This window comes from Lottia gigantea (assembly GCF_000327385.1).
Source record: "Lottia gigantea unplaced genomic scaffold LOTGIsca_6, whole genome shotgun sequence".
NCBI lineage: Eukaryota > Metazoa > Mollusca > Gastropoda > Lottiidae > Lottia > Lottia gigantea.
This window is the reverse complement of record NW_008710049.1, coordinates 2,580,217-2,597,249: the sequence shown is the minus strand read 5'-3', so window position 1 is coordinate 2,597,249 and position 17,033 is coordinate 2,580,217. Positions and strand designations below refer to the sequence as shown.

The 17,033-nt window shown below is 34.9% G+C and overlaps 2 protein-coding genes across 2 annotated transcripts; both read right to left on the bottom strand.

Annotated features, from left to right (window-relative positions):
- Nucleotides 1–2,468: 2,468 nt before the first annotated feature.
- LOTGIDRAFT_154693 (hypothetical protein) lies at nt 2,469–7,503 on the bottom strand (the record flags this gene model as incomplete). Its single annotated transcript, XM_009063889.1, has 2 exons — nt 2,469–4,129; nt 7,305–7,503. 2 exons carry the CDS (start codon nt 7,501–7,503, stop codon nt 2,469–2,471), a joined length of 1,860 nt encoding a protein of 619 aa, XP_009062137.1.
- Nucleotides 7,504–8,212: 709 nt separating this feature from the next.
- On the bottom strand, nt 8,213–10,069 carry LOTGIDRAFT_154692 (hypothetical protein; the record flags this gene model as incomplete). The annotated part of the gene is made up of 2 exons (XM_009063888.1): nt 8,213–8,253; nt 9,514–10,069. 2 exons carry the CDS (start codon nt 10,067–10,069, stop codon nt 8,213–8,215), a joined length of 597 nt encoding a protein of 198 aa, XP_009062136.1.
- Nucleotides 10,070–17,033: the final 6,964 nt, after the last annotated feature.

Here is a 17,033-nt window from a genome sequence, read left to right as displayed (position 1 = left end):
TTGTGTGTGATTGTGAGAGCTTCTTTCCAGTAAACTATTCCCTGATACTATGTGTAGTAGATACGATAATAATCCATCTTTCAGCTTTGAACCAATCATGAAGTAATTTATTAGTCCATTGCGTGTCCTTATATAGCCTTTGTTCCATTTAATCTAAATATTTGTGTTATAGGCGGATAGAGTCACACTGTTTCGAATTAAAATTCGTTTATCGCAGCAAGAAAATAATCTGGCAAAAATATTGAAATAGTTGAGACCTCGGAGAGAGAATTACACTATTTGCTAGTAGGAATATGACTATGCATGGTTTATAGTTTTTGAATTAAATGTAAAACCGATGATCTATTGAGCAATATGTATTTACATGTATTACATTTAAAATACAATGGTTATAATTATACATATGATTTAAAGTGCAATTTTCTCATGGTTCTGTTCGAGTTTATCAGATTTACAATTTTTGGATATGCATACACATGATGTACGAAGGACACAACAAGAAATGCTATGTGGTTATGATCTATTTGTACACTCTGTTGATATAACATATTTATATTTGCGTATTGATCTAATATGTTGTTGCTTTTTGGACAGTTTGCTGTGTCCTTGATGTGTATTGTACCCTTAGAGTAAAATAAATAAAACATGTTGTTGTTAGATAGTTTAGTTTTATTTCCATCGTAAGTAGTTAGTTGGTACCAAGTCGAAAAATGCAATGTTGAACAATTGCTTGTATGTATTCCTGAGGAATATATAGCCCAAAAGGCTCAAATAAACACATAAAGGTCTTCCTATTGTCATTATAGGTTCACTGACTCCAACAACTGTTATGAAGTCTTGCAAAGTGCATCCCGGTGAAATTTGTGTTCGTATGTTCAGTTTTACCAATCAGAGGATACTGAGAAATGTCCACACTTTGAGATTTAACAGTTTGACTGTCATATGTATTTGATCAGAAGTCTCCGATCCACTATCAAACGAAATCAACGAGTCATCGTCCACTTGGTCCAAGGCAAACTACCATATAATATTTGTCACTAATTTGTTTTCAAAGAGACTTCAAAACTAATTTTAGTCGTCTGCTTAGATTGTTTATATGCATATGGGAATATCTCACGAAACGTACTCATTCTTTCCACAGCGAATTTATATTCAATATCTGCTAGATTCTAGATCGTTGCCAAGTTATCATTCATAGCTATCTATTATCTCTAATTTCACTGATTCGATTCCAACAAGAGGTGGATGATCTGCGACAGTGTCTGAAGATTCGCATTCACTTTTCAACGCTTTCTCATGGTCATTATTACTAGATGCACTTTCTTCATTATCATTGGTTATGTTTACTGGAAAAAATAGCAAAAAAAAAACGTGATATTTAGTGCTTGTTTGAAACACAAATCCATACAATAGATACGTGCTCAACCTCAGAGCATCCAAAAGCATAATAGGGAGTATCTAGTAGTTGGGCAATATCCAGTGTGCTAAAACTTTGAGGTAGAGGTTTAGAGTACGAAATGGTTGGACTTTTGGACGTTGGAGATTAAACCCAAAAGCGTATCCAATGATAGGTGTTCATGCTTTAATTTTGAAAGAAATATATTTGGCACTACGGTAACAATCACCAGAATAGAATATTCAATCTTCAGTCATACACTAGGGTTCACCTTCAAAATAAATTTTAAAAATTCGATTTTCGATAGGTTTTTCGTCCTTGGGTGATTATATACAATTAAACCAAGTTAATCCGTCAAGGAATTGAGCCTTCCAGAGTGTTTACAAGCAATGATGGACGGACGGGCCGAAATGGGTGACGGCAGTATTTGCTTCACATTTCATGTGGGCGTATAAAATGTAGTAAGATTGACTAACAAAACTGATGGAAAGAAAAAGAAGTTTAGAATAGAATATGATGTGTTAAGTTGTTAATATAAATTCCATCTATCAAAGCTTGAATCCTAGATTCTTTTTGCTACGATGTACGATGCCCGGTGCTGAATGATCGATACAATAGAAAATAGAAGATGTGAACACACGAGGTACGGATCCGGACACGATTCGTTTCTTTTATTTTCTACTGTATCGATACTTCCGCACTGTACATCACACCGGGCAACGTACCTCGTCTATTCGCAGCTTTAGTGTTGGACAAACCGATGCATTTTTGAGTTTTATATTTGAATGGGTCAAAACGTATTAATCCCCGGAGGGCAGCACAAAGAGATATAGACAATGCATGAAGGGTGTTAAAATAAATTTATTAAGAATACATAAAAGCCGTGATTCTAAGAGGAAATCTGTTTGAATCACTACATCCAACAATCTATATAGAATTAACAAGACTGCGATTGACGTCTCCAAATTAGGAGATGTAGAAATATCAAAAGAAAAGTAGGATCAATGCAAGTGAGTAGAAAGTCCTTTAGCAAACCTCATTACAATAGGGCTCAGTTTGAAAAGTATAAAGGTTACAATTCCTCATTATGATCACTATCTTTGTCTTGAATTTGTTTCAAGCGCTTTTTCCAATAAACCTTTTGTAGTCCCACAACCTCTAATTCTGCTGCTACCAGTTTAATTTTGGCTGCGTGTTCAGCTTCACCACAAGCTTTATCAGATTCAATAAGAGACATTTTGGACGAATGAGACATCTCTTCGTGATACATCACCTTCCTGGGGTAGTCTTGGTCAGTAACTGGACGGTCTGTGCTAGAACCATGCTGAAATTGAACTTGTTGGGGTAGGTTATGGTTGTAGCCATTTGAGATATAAAATGGCGGAGGCAATACATGGTCTGGAATCATATACCGAAAATGACTGTGTCCCTCGTTAAATCTAAAATGATCTCTTCTGAAAGAAAAGCCACTGTGCATTTTGCCATGAATATGTGGAATGGCCCTTGTTTGATCTAGCCAATGGGGATATTCATGCAGAGGACGTTCATTGTCCATCAGAGAACGTGGAGTTTGTTGCGCCTCGGACACTTTCATGGGCATCGTTTTGTTCTTGTTTATTTCCTTGGACTCAACCGGTAAATGTTCAGGCGAAATGTCTGGAATCATCAATTCGTCTGTTATATAGTTCTTATTATCAGTGGGGTCATCTTGTTCGCACATACGAGTCAACCTATCCAAGCTTGAACAGTTCCGCTTTTCCAGGGAATGTTTGGAGGGCTCTCCTTTCCTCTTTATTTGTCTGCTGTCACTGTCCCGCTTTGCATCGTCCAAACGTTTATCTAATAATTTCCTTAAATTTTGGTTTGTTGAAATAGAAGTACTTATAGGATCATTTGCGATGCCTGCAAAAGGCTTGTTAATTTCTTCGTGATCGCTGTCAGAAGCCGATTTTGAGCTGCTAGATGGTAGATATTCCGTTTGAATTGCACCTGTATATTTGGTAAGTGACGAGGAATCAGTATGTCTAACACCGGTATCTACACTACTATTTGAAGATTCGGCTTTACCGTTTACAGAATACTGAGAAATGTCAACACATTTTATATCTGTTTTACTGTCATTTGTCTCTGCGCCCCTAGCTTTGAGATTTTCATCATGGCTACCATTTTTACTATCCAATGGATCAGTGTTGGAGTTCTTACGTTTAAATGAGTTAACATTTGATTTAAGAATGTCGTTATACAGTGCTTGGTCTTTTTTAGCATTGATGTTTTCAACCACATTCCCGTTAGATTCCAGATCTTTGAGCGGTGGATTTATAAACCCAATACAATCTGTCATCACTTCAGTTCCAGTTTTGGCTGAAAATGTTATGTTATCTGACGACGTTGAATCACTTTTGCACGAAAGCAATTTAACATCATTCTTGTTGACAACTTTGCTTCGATTGTTTTCCTTGTCCCTCGATTTGGGGATGTCTCTTCGCGGATTTCTCATGGTATTTTCCAATAGATTAGTGTTCGATTCTAGATCTACTGCCTCTATTTTCACTGATTCGATTCGTACAAGAGGTGGATGATCTGTGACAGTGTGTAAAGATTTGCATCCATTATTCAATTCGGCCTCATGGTCTTCAACATTAATCTGCTTCATTTCATTGGTTTTGTCTCTAGGTCTTAGATCATCAGTATCATCAACAGGGGCACCTTTTTCCTTATCACTGTTATTATTTACTGGAAAACAAAGTAAAATGACATTAATCGTAGGTACTTCTTTTTTTCTGTTGAGTTTGTCAAAATCCAAGAAGCACAAAATTCGTGGGAGAGGGGCTATAGTCAATTGGAAAATCCGACCCCCCTAAATCAAAAGATTTGATTGGTTGATTATAAATACTAATAGACATATATTACCCTAAATTGTATTCATATGAATCAAACAACCAAACGTAGGAAAGATAGATAAATATTTGATCAAAAAAGACAAATTGCTTGATGGTTCCGATACTACTACGACTGACAATGGTATCAAAACCACAGCGGGCAACACAGCGGATGCAGTACCAAGATGCTCTGAAAAGACAGGAGTACCAGGTGACATTGGAAAAGAAGACGTTCCAAAGCAACCGAGAATAAAATTTCCAGCAATGTCTGGTCGCCATTTTAGTAACAGCTGGTATGATCGATTTCCATTGCTGGAGTATTCAGTGTCAAGGGACGCCCCTTTTTGATTTCCATGTCGAGTGTTTCACCATACATCTGCGGGTGCATAAAAATTCATCACTGAAGGCTACACAGATTGGAAGCATGCTGTAGGTGATACTGGAAAGGGCCTCGAGAAGCATAACAATTGAGGTGTCAAAACAATTTCTCCAAGATAACCTTGCCAAGACAGAAAATCAGGACTCCAATCTTGTTCTTCAAAAACTATACGAGCAGAAATTGGCTTTCCCTAAATCATATGCACTAGCTGCAAGCGTTGCCACATTCGGTTCTAGTACCGCTGTGTGTGAAAGCACCTTTTCAACTCTTAATCGCGTTGACTCACCACAACGACGATCTATGACTCAGCTTCGCCAGTGCAATCTTGTTCTTCTTGCCTTCAACAGGAAGCGTACCCAGAAAATTAACTTGGACGTATTTGTTCAACGTTTTGCCATAAAACATACCCGACTATGTTTAAACTAAAACGACAATAAAAATGTAACGCATTATAACTTGTGTGTTTTAACAAAAATAATCTCGAATCTAAAATACTCCATGAAAGTCTGTTTCCCGACGTTTAATCGTCTGTTATGGTGCTTTGCTAAATTGCCCCCCTCGATTGCACGTAAAATATTAGATTTTTTCAGTGGTCTCTCTGTGCGTAAATGATTGGCTTTAAGAACAATATAAAAATAAAGAAAAGATATCCAAGCTACAGAATTGTCAATAAATGAATGTTTTAGGTCTCTGAATCCCGAAATATTAAATACCATTTTGAAATCCAACTTACACAGTGTCATGGTAGACATATAACACACCATTTACTCCAGTCCACAGCAAATTCCACATACACTCACACAAACACATACACTGGTAATCAATCATTATAACATTATAAACACAAGCACAATATCCATTAGTTTCCACAATCTATACTTCAACAATGCAGTCCCACATCTTACTGTAGAAATTTAGCGTTTGTCGACCTCACACTATTTTCAGGGTTCAGAACATTTAATTACCAGGAATGGTCTGTGTAAACAATATTTCAACAATGTTCTTAACACCTTATAAATCATCTCATTATAATCTAGAAAGTATTATCTTGGTAAGCCATGGTGAGAACATGATGTCAAGCTTAGAAAGAAACAGTTATTTTATAAATTTAGGGTATATTTGACATTCATTGATTTAATCTCATGTCTTGATACTTTTTGTAGAAAAAGAATATTTTGTTCTATTTTGCCTATGATAATTATATGTATTTATTGACTTAAAGAAATTCTACCTGTTAGAATGAACATAAATTTATCTCAAACTTGGCCAATAAGAGTATATATTCTGCAATGGACTAACCTGGTGTCATCATTATTAAATACTTAATATGTACGTAATTATAATTAAAGTACTTATTATGTTTTAAGTTTAAAGAGAATAGTACAAGATGAGTGTTACTTTCAACGAGAACAGGATATTATATTAAGTAACATATCGTAAACATCTTTATAAGTTTACACTCTTTGAGTACAAGAGCTCCACTGCAATACAGTCTGTTGTGGATACTTCCGCAGAGTCCATGTATCTATATTGTATTAAGACATGTTATATTGTTAGCTATATTACCGGGGACGTAAATATGACAAGAACGTCATGTATAGAAAACAAAACATACCAGATATAAATTCTAAACTATCCGGAGAAGAAGAAGCTTTTTTCGAGTTCCAACTAACTATATTTTCCTCGTTTAAAATTATACTCTGAATTTCTGTTGCCACCTCGTAGCAAAACTTCATGGTGTCACAATTGTGAAATATAAATTTAAGGATTGCTAGACTGCTCACATGTTGTTTATCATCAATAGTCTTTGAATATGGTTTATTATTACTAAAGAAACGTGACATATTCCATTTTCTCAACTTTCTCTCCGTGCTCAAATTCTTAGATGTAATAAAAGTACGAAAATCGTCAAAAGATATCCAAACACCGGATTCATCTTTGAAAGAATGTTTAAAGACTTTAAATCCAGAAATATTAAATACCATTTTTGATTCGTAAAGTTCCAAAACGTCACAGAAAAAAAAAATCCAACACGTGCACACTGAGCAAGTACATGTAGTCAAAATATAACATAAACTAAGACTAAGACCTATCTATAAAAGACCGCCTTACACTTCATCCATTTTAGCATGAACAAAGATGAACAAAGATGAACAAAGAGCATCAGGTCATGTAAAATTAAACGTAACCTGGCATACTTTATCAGATATTACGTACTGATCTAACGCACAGGACAACCGTTATCTAACCTTTACGGTCCATAGCCTCTAAATGAACCATCTGTTTGGGAAGACTGCTTAGTATCGTATTACTGATTTTAGCACATTAGTTTATATATCTATTGAACAAACGCCCCTCTATTTCACGTCCAACTTTAAATGTCTAATATTACATGTGTACACTCGTCGCATCAAGGAATTTGATGAAAATTCATCTTAAGTCATCTTCATCTTTAAGTCACAGTTCCAGGGTTCCAGTTAACGTTTTTCTTTCATTTCCCTTCCTTAGTTCAAATTAAAAGTCACTTTAATTACGGATCAAGAGTCGGCAGTCAGCTGGGAAATTAAAACAAATGTCTTTGCTACACTACATTTAGGTATAAGGTTTATTATCAAAATGCAAAAAAAAAAAAAGAAATACGTAAACTTACCTGGGTTATTGGATAATTTTCTGTCACTTAAATAGTTTTTACAAACTTGCTTCCATTTCCTAGCTCTGTAATCTAGGTACCGTTTTCTAGTGTTTGTAACTGCATCATCTTTATGAGTTCTGTAATCTGGACTTTGTTGATCACTGTCTCTGTAATCCGGATCTTGCACCATGCAAGAAATATCCGATTCTGCGTCCATACAGGGAACTACCAGTGCCACACGTCTTTAAAGGATGAGTGACCTAGTTCTCAAGCTGGCCAGGGATGTAGGTTTATGTTATTATATTTAGAGTGTCAGGAATGGGCCATTATTTTATCACCACATTTTTTCTGTAACCTGATACTTTTATTATCAATTGTAAATCAGTCATTGTAAAGTCTTTAAGTAACATTTAGCAATTGTAAGAACGAAATATGGATACAGCTTTTTGTAACAACAATCACTGGTTTATGCAACGTTTCGACATGTTTCCTTGTCGTTTTCAGCCACATAATGATAGAAAAGAAACTACAAATACATAACAATATGATACACTTATCGACCTGTCGTTATCTATACATATTATGTATGCTATATATTTTACTTAATATCTACAACTAAATCATATATGGATATTTTTATAGGTTCACTTGAAATGTCCGTCCGTCCATAATTGCTCGTTATCACTCTAAAATTCATGATTCTTCACCGATTTTGACCAAACCTATCATCCAGGGATGAACCCCAAAATCAATAAAATCTGGAAAAACTTTGATACGACTTATCATTTGCTCTTGTTCTTGAAAATGCGTTCAATTTTTAGCACGTAAACAATGCAGACAGCACAATACTTGACACATTTTGACAAAACTTGCTGCAAGTTTTTATTGAAACTGAGGACGACGGAGGAAAACATGTACAGACATGATCAATGTTCATAATTCCTTTGGGTTATAGTTAACACGCCTCCTAACCATAAAAATGAAATTGGTTTACAAAAATGGTCCTGTTTAGGTCATAATGGAACCAAAAATTTCAAAATGATTTCAACAAAATCTTAAGACAAAATGGCCCCATGAGATAAAAATGGCCCAAGTTAAGAATGTTGTTTGTATCTTTATAAGATAGATGTGATGATTTGTGGGTTATATTATAATACATGAAAGAATAACAATAATAGCTTATATGATGATTAATCCACGGATTATGATTGATGAGTGATTCCATCCCGGTGGTTTACACCCATTATTTTTTACAATTTGTTATATAATAAGACAGGCAAAGTAATATACGCCCACTGACACGATTTTAAATAAATACATTTGGCAGTGCAGTAACAATTACCATCATGAAATATTCAACCTTCAGTCATATACTTCTTTTGAACTTTTTAGTCAAAATCTGTCAATAATTGAGCCTTCTAGAGTGTTTACAGGCTAAAACTTGAACGCGTTTTTAAGAACAAGGGCAATAACTCAAACTAAATATTTTTCGATTCTTCTGATTTTCGATAGGGTTCATCCTTGGTTGATACTTAACACTCACACCATGTTTCGTCAAAATTCATCAAGAATTGTGCCTTCTAGAGTGTTTACAAGCTAAAACTTGAACGCATTAACAAGAACCAGGGCAATAACTCATACTTAATATTTTTCGATTTTTCTGATTTTCAATAAGGTTCATCCTTGGGAGATCACAATCAATCATACTAAGTTTCGTCAAAATCAGTCAAGAACTGTGCCTTCTAGAATGTTTACGAACAATTGTGGACGGACGGATGGACATGGGGGACGACAATATACACCCCCCATTTCATATGGGCGTAAAGAAATTTGTTTTTTTTTTTACTTTTTCATGGTATCATTTTAATTTTTACCAAAGGCTATATTAATCTTTTTCGGGACAATCTTAATCCCTCTGGGTGTTGATCATTGAACATTCATCTAAATAACCTTTACACTTAAACTGATGACCTCTGCGTTAACTGATCACATTTAACTGGGTCAAATTGGAACAACCTTTAAAAAGACGTTTCAATAATGCTTGAAACAGTATTCAAAACAGCTGCTATTGACTTCTCGATGAAAAGATACCTACAAACTGTCGGAATATCTTCAGGAGGGCAGGAACATTTTGAGATGTTTATGGAGAAAAAAGACTTTATCGCTGTTTTACCAACTGGCTATAAAAATATAATCAATTTTAGCATTTACAAAAATATATACTTACTAGAATCTTCTTTCAATGACTTCTTGTCTTTTTTAGATTCATCAAACATGACAGGCTTTGGTCTTATAGCTTGATATTTTATCTTTGCTGGGGGGAACTGTGGAGATCTTAACAAACGTTTTCGTCGAATTTCTACTGGTCTTGCATCTGTAGAACTAGAACTAGAACTAGTAGCAGTAAATTGAGAATTGCCTTTTGGTGACTCGTCTTTTAAACTCCTTTCCTTCGTGGCTTTCCTCAGTGATTCCAGTTCATTTGTTAACCGTTCACTTTCCTTTCTCATTCTCAACACACTGTCAATTTTTACCATACATTTCGTGCATATTCCATTCCTTGCAGCTCTCTCCTTTTTAATATCTAACCTTTCTTGCAAAACTTCAAAATATTTTTGAGAGTTTTCGTCGGTAACGCGTAGTTTACGTTTCAATCCTTGTTTATTTAAAATGGTTTCGCCACTTGAATTTATTTCCATGAAGATGAAAGACTTTCCACATATCAAACACAAACTTCCACTCGAATATAAGTTATTCGGTGTCGATACAGCGCTTGATTCCATGATGTATACGTCGATTAGACAATAGTTGATCAAGTCCACCAAAATTGAATTTGGAGCACGCCTTCGTTCACGACGTTCCAAATTGACCCAGTTAGACAAGTAGTTTATTTACTGAATACACCTTTTGTTCGCTTCACAAAAACCCAGCGTTTGAGAGGGAAGACATTTTATTGGCTGGCGCTGTCATCAAATGGATAAATATTCAAGAGTGGCGCCTTTACAATTGAAGTGGCTAAAATTATAAATAAAAAGTTATGAAAACTAAACGAATAGTTGGTGTAATTTTAGAAACGTTCCTGGAATGGACAATTTAGTGCAAATGATTTTAGTCTTGAATATATGTAAATTGTCTGCAGAAGTACTACTCTTGTCTGGTATGATGCCATGGAATCCCTCCGCTCAAATTTGCAAAGTTTTAAAACGTAGACATTTTTATCTTCAAATGTTAAACTAGAAATTTGGAAATGTAACATTAACGCAAATTTAGCAACGCAATAGTGTTAACGTCAGTAAGTTTACATCATGGATTTTTCGTCTAAAAAAATCAAAAATTAGTAATTATTTGTAGTCAAAGCAAAATGCCACAAAACTGTTATTCACATGAGGAAGTATATCTATAAGTGAGTCTGTATTTCATAATGACAAATGGTATCAGGTGTCTAGAAGAGTACGCACACACTGTCAGCTGCCACACCCGTCATAGCTGCTTAACATCCACAACATACCTAAGACCAACGTACAGACTAACAAAATATTGACTGTGAGATGTTTTTAAAATTTCAAGGGACGTAACTCATGAAAACATATTTGATAGAATTCAATAGTTCAACTTACCTACTTTACAACAACAGACATCAAAAAGCTTTCATAATGTTGTAATTTTACACTTCGGTCATATATCTAGTAGATCTAGCGTTCATAAAAAAACGAATAGACAATGAATGTGAATGTCAGTTCAACAGTTCTCTCTAATAAAACTATGAAATCAATAAATCTAGCTTACCTGTTAGTAGCCAAGCCATGTGATCTAGTTGTGCAGCTTTCTTTAATGCAGCCAGTTTCATTGACAACAAGCCCATCGCTTTAAACCTTTTCTTTTTCGCTAGCGTGGACAGTTTTGTCTTACGTTTTCTCTTGATGTTACTTTTAGACTCCATATTTGCAAATGGCGGACACGGGGACGCTGTCAACATGGGGAATTCCTACAAGTCACATGACGTAATGGGTATAAATATGTCGAATAAAACTAGGCATGAGATAGTAAACAATATGAATTTTTGCATATTTTCGACTCCATGCTTGCAAATGGCGGACACAGGGACGCTGTTAACAAAGGGGAATTCCTACAAGTCACGTGACGTAATGGTTAAAAATATATCGAATAAAAAAAGGCACGAGGCAGTAAACGGTATGAATTTTTGCATAATACGTAAGTTAATATTCAATCTCGCAAATTACGTTTGGGATCAGAATGCAGATAATTGTTATCAAAACAGTATATTAGAAAAATATCACACGAAAATGTTAGCTTCCGCTTATATTTTAATTGGGTAGATGTATGTGACATAACATTAATTATCTAATTGTCAAGTTAAGGGCGTCGACTGGTCTATGTTATGTTAAAAAAAAGTATGGAATTATTATATGAAAACCTGATTTCTTGAGAATGGTTGTGCATTTTATGAAGATTTGGGGTCCTTCTCCTCAGTTTAAAGTTGATTTCATTAATTAGTGTTTTGACAGCCCTTCAAACATGTCATGAAAATTGGATATTTCAAACTTTCAACATAAGATTTAAAAAAGATGAATGGATCAATCTCCACCAAACTTAACAAATCAGAAGACAATTATAATGCGAAAAATGTAATGTTTTGTTTTTTCATTTTTGTGTATTCCTTAGGGTTGTATCTTTGGAAATGTAAAAAATTAATTGTAATAACAATTATCATGCATTCTTGACCCGAAAGTAATTAATTAATTAACCGTTGTGTTGAGCAACAGTTCAAACTTTCACACTCGCATTTTCTCCTTGTGAATACAACAGAGCAAGAGGCCTGTTCATGACAGACACCGCCCCTAAATCGACGATCTCGGTCTTGTAAGAAAGTTTATTTAATAACGAAAAGAAATGTGTTGACCGCGTTAGATTTTTATTCCTCCCAAATTCATATTTTTTCACATTTAATTTAACATTCCCGTGGTTACGACTAAAATTAAGAAAAAAATCATTGCAGGGATCAATACACCCTTCTTATATCTTGTATCGAAGGTTTGAAATGTCAATTTCCATGACACTGTCCAAAGGGCTGTCAAAATATTAAAAATTCTGAATGACATACAGTCAACTTCAAACTTGGGTAGGACCAATACTCTCCATAAGATACTAAATTTTTCAGTTTCAGGAAATCATTATTTCATTAGCCCATGAATTCATAACATGAAACACATCGGCCACACCCTTAATGATAAAACATTTAAATGAATTGCACGATTTTAACTATGTCACAATGAATTTACGAAAGCTGTTGGCTATTTACTTTAGCTTGGCGTGCTTTACGTGTATTTTTCAAATAAATATAATATGATGGGGCATTATTAGTTAATTAGAAAAATATTTCTAGTTTTTATGATGAGCCTGGGTTGCGTGACTGTGCCTCGTGACAATAAAATAAACCAACTAACAACGAAACCATACTAAATCCAACATTGGGTACAAAATATAAAGGGAGGCAAATCTTCCAATCTTGTTTCTTACGGACGGATTTTCTTTGTTCATTGCCGACATACAACACATACTGGCTGTAAAAGTCGGAAATAATATATACATGTACTTACGGAATATGTTTCTTTCCCTAACCCTAGAATGTATATTAATCGAGCATAACAAAAGTAGGGATAAAGTTAAGGTAGGAAATTTAAGTAGAATATAAGTAATCCAACTGCTCAAGGGATTCCGTGTGGATAATTTGGAATATGTTAATCCAATCATGATAACAATTACCCCTATTCCGAATGAAAGTCATTCCATCGTAAAAGTAACAAAAACTAAAAGAGGGTCGGATCTTGGGGAGCTGTACAAAATGTACAACTTGTAATGTAGTATTCCCAAAACAACACACACATTTATATGTAAGAAACGCATCAATTCCGTATAATATAATATTATTTTTCATAAACGTAACATTTTAGACCGAATATCGAATATCAGCCATTATCCACTGCATCATTTATAAATAAACAAAAGAAGCATCTGATATTAAAGGAAAGCTCTATAAATATATAGAATGATCCAATGTTTATTCGTTTGTAGATGGTTGTACGTGAGTCGACTACTGTTTTATCATCAGCCTACTGTACATTGGTCTAATCAGTATTATAACTTGCAGAAAGCTACCAACTCACACGTCCAGTCGAGGTATCGCCAAGTTTTATCGCGGTGAAGAAGAGATAAGCGAGACGAGAGCTCGATTGAAATGTGATTATGTGAGATCAGTAACAGCGGGTGGGAATACTCCACACCACAGTAATGTCAGACACATCCGGCAATTTACGATATGAGCGTGCTCTTCAACACGTCACGCTAATCTAGCATAATCCTCTTTGTTTCATTGCACGGCGCCGAATCCCCTCGCTAAGACGAAACCGTTAAAACCAGCAAATAGAGATAATGAGCACAAACTACGGTAGTTTGAAGTCGACCGGCGATATTTTTTACGGTCATTACTAACGGCATTAACATTAACGTCAACTGCAAACCTATTTATCATATCTGATATCATTCTAACCTAAAAACAGTCTGGCGGGAGGGTTTTTAATAATCTATCGACATTCTTGACTGTTAAATATTTTAGAAATATAATATATTTGGGTTAAAGATGTATAGCTGTGATACTGTGGTCGCTGAGCAGCAGAATATAATATTGTAAAGTGGATATTATATATATATATATCGGTGAAGTCGTAATAAAAGAATCCAACCCTTCCCTGAAACTTAAAAATGAAAGTTGCTGGGTAAGAGATAAAGTGAAACCATATCATATACATCTATGCGTGGAATCCAGCTGTCGGTAATACAACAGGCAGGACCCATTCAATTATTTTAAATTATTTCCAATAAATATTTTATGAAAATATATTATATTATATATTGCATGAAAAAACTCCCTTCCAACTATAACCCAGTAAGGTAGGTGTCACCCACTTCGGTAGAAAGCAAAGGCCAGTAAACGCGGTACGGGTTGACATGACTTCTTATTTTCTACTGTTTCGACACGTCACATTACGACTCTATTGGTCCTCTTTATACTATGTCATTTTACAACTTTGTTGTCGTATGTCATACAGTTATAATTCTACGCAATCCGTATGTTTTAAGTTATAAATGCATTTGCATTAAAAGCAAAGAGGTAGCCATCTTTAAGTAAATTGTCGCCGATATTCCACACATGTGAGAGTAATTATCACGAGCGTGAATTACGATATCTAAGCTGGTAATTATTTTCACTTTCCACTGTAGTTCAACCCAGTTTTTCCGTCTGACTTCCCGACCGATTAATTATTCTAACGTAAATCTATACAAACAAAAACTCAGATGGTTTTGTTCAGCTAGTCACTCTTTCTTTTGGCCCATTTCAATAACTAGATTCACAGTATTCCATTCTGCTCGTGACGTCATATAATATTGTGGCATTTACACAAAGCAAGCAGATATGAATTATATATCGTATATATCATTATTTTAAACTGCTCGTTTATTCGAAATGATCGATGAATCGCGCTTTTAGTATAATGGTATATACAAGTTTCTTTTCGTTTGTTTTCTGTGTTTCATACACTCATCATCCATGATCGGACAAAAATATTCTGCAATCGCGTTCAATTAGATTTTGAACCAATCGTTCGAATTTATGTATGTTTTAGTTGAAAACTAAAAAGGAGTATCTGGTGAATCCCATTATAGCCAGTGCAATGCAAATATTGTTTCCTTATATTTTGAAAGATCATTGATTCCAAATTGGATTTAAAATGAAGTTGTTGTTAAATATCATTGACAAACTTCTGAAGACATATACATACGTGTTATTTACACATTCAAGAGTCAACCCCCAAAAATGGCATCTGCCCCTTTAAGTAAAGTTTTTACTTCTCAGTTACTGCACACATTGACGATAACTTTTAAATGGCTGGAAAGACCATGGTCTGCATAATACATGAACACTATACTATATGGTGTCAACAATGAGAGCAATATTGAATTAGTACAATGGGTTAAGGGATCAAATGTCCCATTGTATTATCTTCACTTTACGACAGTCTGCCACCAATTTTCTGACTAGGAAACGATATTGCCAAAATATGATAAAATATATAGGATGCAATTGATGTAATACACTTTTCAAAGATCAAAAGACTCATTCATTAGAAAAGTTAGGTGTTTTTGTTTGAGCCACACACTGTATCATTTCAAGGCCGGTGAGAAGGGGGTTGGTGCGTATTGGCATAGGAGTTAGATTTGTTTCCACCTTTCCTTCATAATGAACCAAATTTGCAACTTTACCTTACTTTCAAGCACGAAATTAATTTAATGGGCATTTTCACCCCAATTGTCTAATGGAGATGGGGAAAGAAAATACAACAATAACTTCTGTTTTTTCTGTAGTCGAGGGATCTTGTTTTTTTCCATGTTAGCCACAGAGAATGTTAAGTGAGATCCATCGATATGGTAGATCCTAAAATGTCCACAGATTGAAAACATAGTCTTAAATTTTTTAAATCTGAAAAGGCTCCAACATGCGAAAATAAAAACGTCGCCTACGCCGTGCTATAACTTCCACTGTAGAAAGTTTCATCAGTAGAAACTATAGAAATTAATGAAAAAGTAATAAATTTGATGGTTCTGTCGTTATGTTTAAAATAACAGAAACGAAACGCTCCATTTTATTCAATATTATAAACTATATTAAAACGGGGAAATCTACTGTAAAACGATGTGTAATATTAACGTACAAGCTTCACGAAATTATCTTCCTCTAGGGCAATTTATATTTAATCGACGGAAATGGATTTTGCAGCCTCGGATATTCATTATACATTTTAAGCACGCACTGTGATATAAATCTAGAACTTGGCTTTGTTCGTCAAATCGTAGTTTCCTATAGTCAGACGTTTTTCTTCTCCTATCTGCCTCGCGCTTTCCACTAACCAACTTCCTGTTTTTTACAGATAAACATTGTCTCCATCGTGGAAACTAATGTTCAATTCCAGAGATGTCTGGGTGATCGTGACGTATCTCATTTACAGCTTCACAGAGTTTAGAAAATCCATACTTCGACTGGGCCCCAGGGGTCAACGGAAGTGACATCGGACCTAATCAATATCTACGCTCATGATCTTTAACCTGTTCAGGTCGATTTGAGATCTCGGAGATACTCAAATTAAGACCAGTGCACACTATATCAATAAATACCCCAAAATATTTTGCTGTTATTTGTTGACTTTGCGACATCGTAACACCAACTCGTGTGAAGACACAATATTAAAGGCAAACTTGAGTAAATGAATATTGATTATCATATCATTTTTATTGATAATCGCTTCTAATTTTTGAACACTGGACTGTTAGATATATAGCTCTAAATTTTTAACAATGAGTGCACAATACAAAAAATACAAAAATGGTATATAACTTAGCAATGGTGTTGCTTGGCAGGATTGTGGTGGTGATGAAAAGGCGCAATACCCATGAAAAATGCTGTATTACATAAAAGTAAAATAACGGTAAAGACGGCAAAAGGGTACAGTCCTAAAGAAGCTCGAGAAAAATCAATTTTCTTGGCTTTGTCTTCGCTACGTCGTAGGTTCTGCGTGGTTTTAGATAAGGATACCGATCAGGGTACAAGGGGTAATGATGACAAGAATATGACGAAGTAAAGGGATGGAAACTCAGTGTATTGAACTGAAAATG